This window comes from Varanus komodoensis, unplaced genomic scaffold (genome assembly GCF_004798865.1).
Source record: "Varanus komodoensis strain SLA01 unplaced genomic scaffold, ASM479886v1 scaffold18_3, whole genome shotgun sequence".
NCBI classification, from domain to species: domain Eukaryota; kingdom Metazoa; phylum Chordata; class Lepidosauria; order Squamata; family Varanidae; genus Varanus; species Varanus komodoensis.
This window is the reverse complement of record NW_025335549.1, coordinates 10,395,406-10,408,204: the sequence shown is the minus strand read 5'-3', so window position 1 is coordinate 10,408,204 and position 12,799 is coordinate 10,395,406. Positions and strand designations below refer to the sequence as shown.

The 12,799-nt window shown below is 49.1% G+C and overlaps 1 protein-coding gene across 2 annotated transcripts in view; it reads right to left on the bottom strand.

Annotated features, from left to right (window-relative positions):
- Positions 1–1,034: 1,034 nt before the first annotated feature.
- Positions 1,035–12,799, bottom strand: part of LOC123022105 (probable E3 ubiquitin-protein ligase MID2) — a 155,632-nt gene continuing 143,867 nt past the window's right edge. Inside the window, exons 8-9 of one of the 2 annotated variants that reach the window (XM_044427527.1) lie at positions 5,900–6,107; positions 1,035–1,665 (exon numbers count right to left, since the gene is read on the bottom strand). In XM_044427527.1, coding sequence (XP_044283462.1) covers positions 1,263–1,665; positions 5,900–6,107 — 611 coding nt within the window. In that variant the 3' untranslated portion in view covers positions 1,035–1,262. Of the gene's footprint in view, positions 1,666–5,895; positions 6,108–12,799 lie in introns of those variants that run through there. The other variant, XM_044427526.1, reaches the window with a different exon arrangement.

Here is a 12,799-nt window from a genome sequence, read left to right as displayed (position 1 = left end):
CAGAGCTGCACCTGATGGCCAGGCCTCTAATTTTCTGGAGGGGCCCGGCCCCCTTATCAGCCCCCTTTCGCCAGGTAATGTGGACACTCAGGGAGACAGCAGGAGGGGGGGCAATGCTGGAGGAAGAGCTATCAGGTGTGCTCCTGCCTCCCCCCCCTCCGCCCTTGCAGGGGCATTGCTAGGCAGTTAAACACTCAGGTCCTGCACCCATAGGTCACAGATGCACATCACATTTTCATGTGCTCATTTATACCAATATATTCCTATTTAGCAATAATTACTAGAATTTATTTACAATTTCCAAGAGGCAAAACCAGCCAATTAATTTCTCATCCAAGGTACTATTCAGTTACTCTGTACCCTGCCCCAGGTTATTGCAAACCAGTAGCTCCTCTCCAACTACAATTAGTTTGCAGAGGGTGGGACAGCTTTTTCTTTTCTTGTTAGAGGAAAATTATCTCCATCCCATGCACTGAACCTTAGGAAAAAACCTTCCACTAGAACCAACAGATTTTTTTTTAATTGTCATGCTAGAGGATGCAATGTGGGGGGCGGGGGGGGGGGGTCCAGCCTATTAATCCTTCCCTGCATGGCAACTGAAGTAAGAAAGGAATCTTCCACTGGCATCCACAGATCCTCTGACTCTGTGTAATAAAGCTGGGCTCCTAGGGAAGAGATTTGGGTCCGGGACTCTGTGGGCCCTGCTCTAGCTCCAGCTCTGCTCCACACCTGGCCTAAATGTACAGAAGCAACATCTGCGCCAAGGTAAAATGAACCCTCCCTTTGCGCACCTGTCACCCATGACTGCAGGATGCAGGGCAGGCCTCCGTTTTACAGGCTTCCAGTCCTGACGGGCTCTCTCTCAAAATGGTGGTTTGGTGAACTGCAAAGTACCCCAAGAATTTTCTCCCCTCGCACCCCTTTTCATACAGTAGAAAACTAATTCTTCAACTTCCTGGCAGCTGAGAAAAACCAACCCTCCCCACTCTCTGTCACCACACCCTTTCCCTACCCAGAAATGAGCATGACATGCCAACTCCATTGGAGAAAATTCAGTAGTGCTAGCAAAAAATAATAAAATAACGTAAAATGAAGCTTAGTCCGTCACCCCTGCCCCATGAGCACACGCTCCCCCTCCAACTGGGGAAGTCCCATCAGGACCCAGAAGTCGGCCAGATGAGGAGACACGGGGCCACCTCCCAGCCTTGTTGCGCAGAAGTTCCTGAGGCCTGGCTGGAAGGGGAATAGGGCTTCCTGACTCCTCAATGGCAGGTCTTCATCCCTGAAACGTACGGGGATTCCTGTGGCCGGCAGTTACATTCCTGCTGCTCAGGGTAGTCTATAAAGTCTGGGGCAGGCAGACCCGAGACAACCATTAAAGATTTGTTCCAAATGGTGAAGGTGGGGCAGACAGGCAAGATGAAGGCGATCTCGAAGGTATGGAGGTGGAGGGAGTTGGCCGGGTCATAGAAGGAGAAGACATTGTTGTCGTAGTCCAGGAGAACACCCAGGCGCTTCATCTGTGGGTGAACGTCCACGAGCATCTCCTTGTTGTTGTGCCGCACAACAAAGTTATTGTTACAGCGGGAAAAGACCCAGGAAGAGGAGTTCTTGCCGATCCACTCATTCTTCGGGGCTGATTTGTAGGCGATGCCGATGGCGTACCTGGGGAGGTTGCGGGGGGGGGGGGACCAAGACGTGCGTTAAGGAGACCAGCTGGAGCAAGTGACAAGAACTGGAATGAGTACCTGCTCTGACTCAGTGAGGGTGGCACAGTGGCCAGATACTGGATGCCAACCAGGGAGGTCTGTATTCTGGATTCATATTCTGTATTCTGGAGCCATGAGTCTCAATGAGTTACCGTGGGTCAGTCTTTCTCTCTTTCAGCCTAACTGTACCCCAGGGAGTTGTTGTGTAGATATGAAAAGGGGGAAGGGGGAGGTTATGCAAGCCGTCCCGAGGCGTTAAGTGATGGGACGGCGTATAAAAACTCCAAATAAATAAATAATGAGTGCCACCTTCCTCCCTTCCATGGAGGAAGGGATAAAAACATCCTGAACTAAGTCACTGTTGGGTGGGCATCCCGCCCTTTTGAAATGCGGCATGTGAAACAGAGGAAGGGGCTTGCTTGGTGGGGACATGCTTTACCTGGAGAGGCTCACCCAGCCCTGTCTCGATGCCATTTTGGTGACCGGCGAAGACTGCTCTGAACCCCAGGTTTCTCAACCCTGCACACCTTGCCTCCACCCTGCTCAGGTCTGTTTTGATTCTACTGGCTATTTTTATGGCACTTGTGCTGTGATGGCTGCAATGCTCTTGGGTTAATGCTTTGTTTTTATTTGTTCTGTAGTAAGTTTGACTTGTTGGAAGCCTCCTGAGAACCTGTGGAAAGGCGGGTTATTAATCAAGCAAGCAAGTGAAATCCACACACACACACACACACACGTGCACATACATGGTGGGAACTGGCCCATGCTCTCCCTTCTCTGCTAAAGCAACTAAGCCAGTTTCCTAATTTCATGCTGCATCAAGCGCAGACAATGGGAAAACGATGGAGTGCGTCCTCGCCTTTCACCAGGCAGGTCCCATGGAGCATCCTTCACCTACAGGACTTGCTTTGCTCTGCTTAGTCCTCTCCCACAGTGACTGAGCCCAAGAGCAGAACTCCTACTTATTCTCTCCCCACTCTGTGCAGCCGCTAAAGCAGGCTTCTTGGAAAAATCCAGTACGTCTTGCAGACTAGCCTGCGAGGTGCAGCACAGCTCTTTCTACAGGTTTCCTTAGACCCTGCAAATGCAGCCCTTCTGCTTCCACGCTCAGACAGACGGACAGACAGAGTGACCTCTTCATTTCTCCCGGATGTCAAGGAAGCACCAAGAGCCACCCTCAGAATCGTGTCCTCTCGAAACCGGCCAGAACCTTTAACTAAACACTGAGATGTGCGTTTAGAAAATCAAGTGACAAGAGACTTTCATCCGCTACGCCAATGCATGGACAGGATCAACTGTTCAGTCATTCCCCCATCACATGCAAACCTCCTTCTGCATGAACAAAATGCGAACATCAAAGCAGTTTGAGCTCAGCCCTCCCTAACTTGGGCTAGATCTCACAGGCAGGGAGGACTTGAAATTCATTTCCGCAGTGCAATTTCCTCACTCCATCCCTGCAGAGGTACAAGCCAGGCATTGCTGGATATGATGGACTTAAGAGGCAACGGTAGGGATGGGGAACGTCTTTCAGCCTGACGGCCAAAATTTGTCTGGAAGAAATTCTAGGGGAGAACATTCTAGTGATGGATTGAGCTGAAGACAAAAGACTCAACCCCACCTCCCAAATATGCCAGCACACGGAAGCATCAAGCGATTCCTGTTAGTAACTAGGCCTTTTGAGAGGCATTTCGACCTATTAGTACAGGGAAGAAGCTGCACAAGAGCTAGGGAACCACTAGGGAATAATGGGAGGCTGGTGGAAAAGGGAACGGGGCCAGAGGAACAGGGCAGGGCCACCTGGGAGACCTTGGCAGGCTAGATTTGGTCTGTGGACCTCAGGTGTCACAGCCCTGCAGAGGATGTGAAGTTCTTTTATTCATTTTATTTATTTTTATTTACAGCATTTCTACCCCGTCCTTAACAGCATCTCAGGATGGCTTACAACATAATCGAACAGACAATAAATAAACAGAAAAGGTGTAAAATAAAAATGGAGTGTCTCCCGCACTCTGGGGTGTCCTCCTCCGGATACAATCAGAGGCAATCATGTGTTTTCAATGCTTACCAAAGGCGGGCTTGTCTGCCCCTGTTTTTCCCAGCTATTAGGTCATCTAAATGCTGTTGTGCCTTTAATGAGGCCCTGGCTTGTAACATGGCATCTGCTGCTTCGGGGTGTTTTAAATGGGAAGCAGCATGTAAGTGTTCTAAAACATTTTAGGAATAGTTGTAAGCAGCCCAGAGAGTTTCGGTCCTTGGGCACTACAGAAATGAAATGGAATAAATAAAAATGAATCACTATGACCTTTCCTTAAATAAGAGGACATGATGATGGTGAAAAGAGAAGGATTAGCATGGGCAACGGGCATCCACATTCCTAAATGTTTTGTATTTGAAGCTTGCAATTACCCTCTGGGAACCTTTGGGCAGGCCATGAATCAAAACGATCTGATCCCGCATCCTGTTCTCAACCTCTTGGCCAAGGCTCAGCACCAGCAGGAGCCGGGGGGGGGGGGGGCTCGCACAAGCCTCAGAGGTGGTTCTCAGGAGCTCCAAGACAGGCCTTGCCCCCTGCCCCCCTGCAAACTGAATCCTGTCCTTTGTGGGGGTAAGCAAAAGACACGTAGATACCAGCTTGGAGAAGAGCAGCTAGGGAACTGCACAGACGCTGGCGATGTTTCCACTGCTGGAAATGGCAGGTCCACACTGTGCCTTTGATCAATGCATTTCTGTGTGACACACGCCGGAGGCTGGCTTTGAATTGCAGCCGTACCCCAGCTCAATTATCTGCACCCTCCCTCCCTGCAGCACAGAACGAGCCCTGCGTCTCTTGCACGTACCTCGGAGGGGTGCATACAGCCGGCACGGTTACTGCTGCCAACACGTATTTTTAAATGAAGCCCTTCAGCGACAGAGACTGTGCACGGGCAGCTTTCAGAGAAACGTGCGTGTTTTCAAAGTAAGAACAGCTCCTTGCAAAACTACTCGCTAATGAAATCGATACAGCTTCTGCACTAGCCATGGGACATGCTATCCTACGATGCTGTGCTGGCAGAAACCCATCCAGGAGTTGCCAAGGAGGCTTGATGACAAGAGGACAACCTTTGTAGGCTCAGCACAGGAAGCTGCAATCTACTCCTGGCGTTAAGCCTGGAGACTACATTCCCTTCGGCATCAGTGGCAATCATACTTTATATAGCGCTTTTCCTAAATGGTCAGTCTAGTCAAATACATACATTCGATCCTTTCGGGATCCAATATGAAGCTGCTTGGCTAAGGAGCCCTGTCGCTTTCATTGCTGTGGGACAGTATGTTAGCCACAAACACTGTACTTCTGGTGACTGGCAGCTGCTACGCTTAAATATCAACCACACACAGCAGCTATTAGTCACAAAAGCTAAAACAGAGCCTCCATGTTCAGGGACAGTGTACTTCTAAATACCAGAGGCTTTCTCAGGAATGTCTGGGTGACTGCTAAGTGGAAGAAGAAAGATGGACTGCTTGTGTTCTTGTGATATTAAACTCTTTGCTTTGCTCAGGTTTCGTACATCACCAGGACTCTTTTAAACAGCAGTCTTTGGATTTTGTGGTTGAGGACCGGGCATAAGGAAATATCAGGGGTGCTGATCCTTAAGCCCAGAGGCAAACCCCAGCCCTATCAGGTTCCTCAGGCACCCACGCCCTCTTCCTTGGACTCCATACCCTCTCCTCCAACCTGAATTGGTGGGTGTTTCTTTTGTTCCTCACTGCAGATTGTTGGAATGCTCCTTCTAAGGCTGAGTCACTGGCAGGGAGAGCTTTAAGCAACGGTATCCTGGCATTTGGACCGAGCTCCATGCCTTTGGTCCCACGCCTTCAGCTCTGTCCATCACTAGGACATAATTCACCCATTGGGCTGAAAGAAGCTCAACACCCATCCTGAAGGGAAGGTGCTCCAAGCCCTATCATCCCTTGCTACTGGCTGTGCCGGCTGGGCTGGTGGGAGTCAGAGGCCGAAGCACCTGGAGGGCTGCATGTCACCCCCCCGGAGTGAGGAGCAGGTGTCCGACAAGGGCTATCCTACCACCCTGCAAGTGCCGTTTGCCCGCCCACCCGCCCGCCCAGCCCCGCTGACCAGCACCTGCAAAGAGACCGCCCACCCTCTGCCCCATCAGTCACCTGCACAGGTGCAGCACCAGCAGGGAGATGCTTACCAGGTGGAGGCGCCCACCGTCACCTCCCAGTAGTGGCAGCCGCTGTCGATGAAGACATTGCCCGCCGCGCCATAGCACCCCGTCCCGCTGAACCTCTCAGGCGTGTGGCTCTTCTTCAGAGAGCTCTCATCTTTCTCCATCTGGAGTCCATCATTGGAGATCCTGAGCTTCTTGTGGGCCATCTTGGGATCCAGCTTGAAGGGCTGGCCTGCAAGGACCACAGACAGATTGACTGCACCAAGTCGGGAACCACCGGTGAAACCTTTCTTGAGGCAACTTACCTGCTCAGGCATTTGTCTGCTATTTCCTTCTCCAAGACACAATCATTGCCACTATTGCAAGAAAGCCGATTTGCAACTAGCACAACTAGCCTCATAAACAATCTCTGGGGTGCAGGCAGCAGAAAAGCACAACAAAATCAGCATTGAGAGTCTTTCTGGAAGTTGGGAGGCAACCTAAAGTTGGGACCCTCCTAAAGAACATATAAGCCCACATTTGCCACCTTGACTTTGCTCAAAACTTGGCTTGTTCCCAGCTCCAGCTGTTTGTATCCCAGCTCTTATTTATGTATTTATTTAAAACATTTTTATCCCGTCCTTTGCAAAAAAAAAAAAAAAAAGCCTCAGGACGGCTTACAAAAGGTTAAAATAGTAATATAATAATACAATAACAGCAATTAAATCATTCAGTAATAAACACAACATGAAACAATGCTGTCAAAACTAAAGAAAAGGAGGAAAGGAAGAAAACAGAAAGAAAAGAAAGCTTTAACTCATGTCGGGACTTCTGCTGGTTGGCGTCCTTGTCATCTGATTGTCCTTGCCTGGTATCCTGCATGCTTGACCTTGGCTCTGTTCCCAACTCTGGAAAATCCTTGCCTGCTGGTGAACGCTCCACTCCACTCCACTCCACGCCTGCTCAAATGACTCCTCCACTACAGTTGGCCCTTTGTGTATATAAATACCAAGGAACTGAGCAGGATGTTGTCGTTCCCGATGGTAGGACAGCGTTAACTTGCTGTGTGGGAAGGCAAAGGAGACGCTTCTCAAACAGAAGGAAAAGCCCTCCTTGCCATATGGACTGACAGTCCACCTTTAAACCCCTAAATATTTTGGGTTTAACATGAAGGACTACAAGTACCCACATTAACTTGGCCAGGCCTTAAGGCAACCCTTAAAGTTCTGTTGTCCAGCCCATTCTTAAATCAGTGAGGATCATTAATAGGGTATTTTCAGTGGTGCATCCACCTCTCTGGAACTCTGCCTCTGGGAAGATTGTATCTCCCCCTTCTCCCCCGCCCCACAAGCAGTGGGTTTTAACTGGATTTTTTAAAAAACATTTTTTCTCATTTGACATTTGCTTGATGAATTTATGTTGCCTTTCATAAGTTTTTAAATGCTGCTGTCGATTTGTTGATCTTGCTTTAACATTTGGTTGTTTGATACATGTATTTTATTGACTTTTATTAGTTGCCTTGGGAAGATTTCATTCTAAAAGATGGGATACAAACAGTCTGCAGTCTTAGAAATGTGGGCCCATGTGATTTGGCTGTAGAGCAGAACTCACGCTGAACATGCAAAAAGCTTTGTGCACCACACATGAAAATGACCGAGATGCCTTTGGGGATGTTTTCTGGATGCCTGCCTAAAAGTGTCTACATGTTTCTTTAAAATACAGCTAAGCAGCCTACAGAGGCTTTAACTGGAAGGGCCCTGACTGGACGCGTGGCCCAGTTTTACGGTCAATATCACTTCCATCTGCTTCGGGGTTGCTCCAGTGTGATGTTTCCAGGAGGGGCAGAACAGGAGCTGCAGACCCAGCAAACCAGGAGATACCAGATCTAAGTGGTTTGAATTCCTTATAGGCTTAATCCTCTATTAGCATTAATGGGAGTTCTTCAGGCACGATGTATGCAGAGATCAGCCCCCTTAAGTGCCGATGTAATCGTGGTGCGGAGCTGCGCAGACTGCTGGCGCATCGTTCAGACCTGGCCCTTCTCCCTCCTTTCTGCAGCCAAGACCAGCCACTCCCCACAACAGACACTCTGTCATTACACCACATGGGAAAGCACGCCCACGTGGCTTCACAGTAATTTTTGTACTGCCGAAGGAAAGTCGCAGCTTCAAGAGCCTTTTCTCTCATGTGTGGCTTGGGCTGCAGAAACCAATCACAGGCAGAAAATGAGGTTTTTTGGACCCTGCTGGGCGAAAGTGGCGAGATGCAGCCATCGGGCTACACACAGACAGGGGCAGGGGGAATGAAAAACCTGTCCTTCCTTCCGACAATCCGTGTCTTCCACCCCCACAAACACACTGCATCAAAGCACAAAGTCCCCACATGTTGTAAATGTGCTGCATCTAATTCCTTGCGCTGGGTGTCAGATGGAGGTTTCAGATGCGCTTCCTGACTCGCTGCGAAAACCCACTGAGTGAGTGAGGCACAGATTCTCTGTGCCACTGAATGGGGAAGGAATTATAGCCACAACCGTTCCCACCGGGCATCTTAAGGGACACTCCCTTGGAAGGCCAGTCAGAAATGTGTTAACGCAAAACAGAATGGCTAGGCTGCTGCTGGGGAGCCGGTCAATACACTCTGGCTTGCGGCCTGTATTGGAATGTTATTCAGAATATGGGGGTCCTATGGGAGCATCAATCCACAGCACGAGAACGGAGCACGCACATAAATGTGTTCCTTGGCTTCGAACGGCACGGGCTGTAAAGCCTGCGCTGCTTATGGTGACTGGCAAAGTGACTACAAGGTACAGGCACATGGACTCACGAAAAAGAGTGGGAATGCATTCATTTTTTAAAACCTCCAGAGATGCACCCCCCAGGCGCTCCTAAGGCTAACTTCCCCCACAGGGTTGTTGTGAGATTAAAATGAAGCGGAAGAAGAGAACGGAACTGGAGGGCAGGGCTGGTGCTCCCACTAACCGACCCGCTGTGGGGATCAGGGCAGCATGTCGGGAGTTGCTCAGAACCTGTTCTGGTTAGCGTGCAACTCGACTGCAGCAAGCAGGGATGGCAGCTTTCCCTCCAGGGCGCTCTTGAGCTTTGTGACGTTACCAGCTCCAGTCTCTTAGTAAGGTTTAGGAAATGCCTGAACAATGCATGACAGGAGAGCGTATGCTTGCGCTAGAGGGCAAGCAGCGTAGGTGGGGAAAGGGGAACAAATCTTACATTTCTCAGAAGAAGGAGAACTGCAGAAGTCATCTACCGGTGTTCAAGCAGGGCTGTCAGGCCCATCAACTCAGAAGTAGCTTTCACACAATAAAACTCCCCCCAGAAATGTTTTATTGGTTTTTATATACTTTTCCATATTGTAAGTGCTGCTCTGAGCTGCCTGTGGGGGAGGCAATATTTTAGAAAGAAAGAAACAGGAATACTTTCCGTCCATCCACCAGGGATATTGAACCTCTTGCAGTCCACGGGCCAAATTCAATTTCAGAGCAGTTCTTGAAGGCCACCGGTCTGGAGCCTGACAGCCGTCAGAGTGGGATGGTGTAAACTGGTGTCCTGCACCAGCAGGGGGTTGGACCTGATGGCCTTTTGGCCCCTTCCATCTCTACTACTCTATGATTCTAAGTCAGTGGGAGACACACAAAGAGAAGGGGCAAAAAGGCAGGCCCAGACAAACACCAGCATATTAGTGTAAAGCTTTTACTGCCAGTAACGGACCACTAGGTTCAGAATGGGTGGAAGGGGGAATGCTGCAAAACCAGGAAGCCACAGAGGAATGGTCATCCGGGGTGCGGGGTTCTAGCCTTCTAGGCAGCCATGGAGGGCCAAGAGGCTGACCTTCCATGCATCTCACATAGACAGATGACTGCACACAAGCCAGCAATGGGAAAAATGGCAGCCACACAAATATCGCAGTGCATTGTGGGGAAGGAGAGAAGCATGCCTTCTCAATGAGACGATGAAGCCCTTGCAGTCTCCCCAACTAAGACTGGCCTTGTGAATGCGGTTGCCAAACCTGCCTGGCTCCTTGAGTTCGGAGCAGTTTCAGTGGCACAACCGGGAATGCGTATCTCTGGAAAATCCATTCTGTGTGAGCCCAAAGGACTTCTACAGCATTTCCAATCCAGCCCTTGCGAATTAAGCATGCCTTTTTTTTCTGGGATTCCAGAAATGCGTGCAAAACAGTTGCATAATTGAGAACCAGGATTTGTGCAACCGGCACAAATCATGTCTTTTGTGCAAACAGGATGTGTATATCTTGGAATCTGCATAAATTGGCTCATACTGTTTTTAATATTTTATCACAGTTGCACGTCCATTTTGTAACCTAGATACAGCATCTCCTTCGCACTTCCATTTCCCCACCATATTCCCGACATATTTGCCATTGTCAATTTGTTCTAATTTGAAATCGACACTACAGTTTTCTGCTGGGTTGTGTGATTTGTGCACTTCAGATAGACATATGTTTAATTATTATTTTCAGTTGTTATGTTTCAGCTCCCATGAGCTATACAAATGGGGTCATGTCTTATTAGTCTCTTTCCTTCTGGCTCTTGTTCTTCCCAACAATATTATGCAGAGAATAGCTGACTCCTTTTGCTAATGCACATATTCCAACAAATACTGTTTAGCCGCTAAACTTTAGCACATCCACTTATTTGTGATTATACTGCAGCTGACATGTGAGCGGGGGAAGCAAGAAGGTAGGTCCTAGTGGTGGGTCAGCCTTCGGAAGTCAGGTAGGCCCCATGAAAGACCTAAATTTGTACCATGTTGATACAGGTGCAGATTTCGGATTCCACAATTTGCAAACAATTTCCAGAGCTTAAACAAACAAACAAACAAACTTGAATGCCTTAGTAAACTCCCATTTGTGTTCCCAGCAACTGGCATATGGAGGCATAGTGCCTCATAGAAAGGCGTCCTAATAAAATTACTGTATATCATCAGGAGTAGGTGCCATGCATAGCCTTGTCCTCCTTGAATTTGTCCAATTCCCTCCCTTTTAAAGCCATCCAACTCTGAGGGTTTCATGGTTCTACAGTTTATGCACTAAATGAAGATCTGTCCTAAATCTCCCATTGAAGCTTTTTCTCAGCACTGGTTAGGCCTTATCTGGAGCCCTGTGCCCAATTCTGGGCACCACAGATGAAGAAAGGTGCAGACAAACTGGAAAGGGTTCAGAGGAGGGCAACAAGGTTGATCAGGAGACTGGAAGCAAAGCCCTGTGAGGAGAGATGGGAAGGACTGGACATGTTTAGCTTCAAGAAGAGAAGACTGAGGGGAGATATGATAGCAGTCTTCAAGTGCTTGAAAGGCTGTCAGGAAGAGGAAGGCCAGGATCTCTTCTTGACCATCCTAGACTGCAGGACACAGAACAACAGGCCCGTGTTACAGGAAGCCAAATTCTGGCTAGATGTCAGGAAACTTTCCTGACTGTCAGAGCAGTACAGCAATGGAACCCATGACCTGGGAGGTGGTGGGCTCTCCTGCACTGGAGGCATTCGAGATGCAGCTGGACAGCCATCTGGGAGAGATGCTTGAACTTGCAGTCCTGTGCTGAGCGGGGGGTTGGACCCAATGGCCCTCTGGCCCCTTCCAATCCTACTATTCTATGATTCTAAGAATGGCCCCACTGTATTCTCGTATGATGGCCTTCGGGGTTCTGGAATGGCTTCTGCAGGTGTCTCCCACAGAAGCCTCTGAGCAGTTCTAAGGAGAACACCAAGTTACCCTGAACTTGCTATTCACAGCAGCACTCTCTATTCGAATGCCCCCTTTCATCTCCCACCACCCGGTTTGGAGCTGGGAGGTACCAGTCATTTCAAACATCAGACAATCTTCCCAGCATGAAAAGTGGAGAAGGGGAGAGAAGGCACCACTTCTCTTCGCAGACTTTTCTTACAAATCAGCAATATAATCAGAGGACTTTACATTTCTAAGGCATTTGCCTGAATTCCCTGCTCTGTATTTGACAAGCGTAGGAAGCCAAAAGCTGATAGATCCACAGCAAAGAATCCAAACAGAGTCTTTGATTGGGTGCTCGATTAATCTAGCAAATGGAGTTTCACTGTGATGGGGAGCACTTAGCTGCATTCTAATAGCTCCACTGAAGCACAGGGCACCAAGCCAGTCCCACCAGCCCCCTTTCTCCCCGTTCCCCCATTCCTTAACAATCAACTGATATGAGTCAAATCTCCTCCAAAGGAGGGTGGTTTGTTAGCATTCAACTTATCTGTCAAGCTAACAATGCACCCTTTTTGGAGGCTGCACGAATACTGGAGCAGTACCTACATTTTTTAGCAATAATAATAAAAGAAAAGAGAGAGACTGTCTGGGCCTTGGCTTTTATCAAAACTGAGCCACTCACCCCACATACGGGCAAGATTCAATTTGGTTTTCATTTTCACGCACGCCGCGCTTCCCAGAGAGAGAGGGGAGCGGAGGAGGCAATAAATCATTTTAAACACCCAGTCAAGTGCAGGCGGCAGACAAGATTGAAACATCAAAGCAGAGAGAGGGAGGCAGAGCTTATGGGATATTAGGAAAGTTCTCGGGGCTTGTGGAAATTCAGGTTCTGCAGGCCAAGCAGCACTGGGCCAGGCTGTCCCAGAGAGCGAGCTGGAGACTCACCCGTTCTGTGCGCCTTGAGGGTGACTCACCGCAGCCTCCTTCCTTCCCTGCTTATGTTCTCCCTGCATGACTTGCCTGCATTCACCATTTCAGACAACGTGTTAAGTCGGATGGCTCAGATGTTAAGATTGGTTCATGTTAGGAAGTTCACAGAAGGAATCAGTGTGGTGCAGTGGTTAAGAGCGTGGGACTGGGACTCAGGTGATCCGGGTTCTAGTCCCCGCTCGGCCATGGAGCCCACTGGGTGACTTTGGGCCAGTCACAGACACTCAGCCCAACCTACCTCACAGGGTTGTTGTTGTGG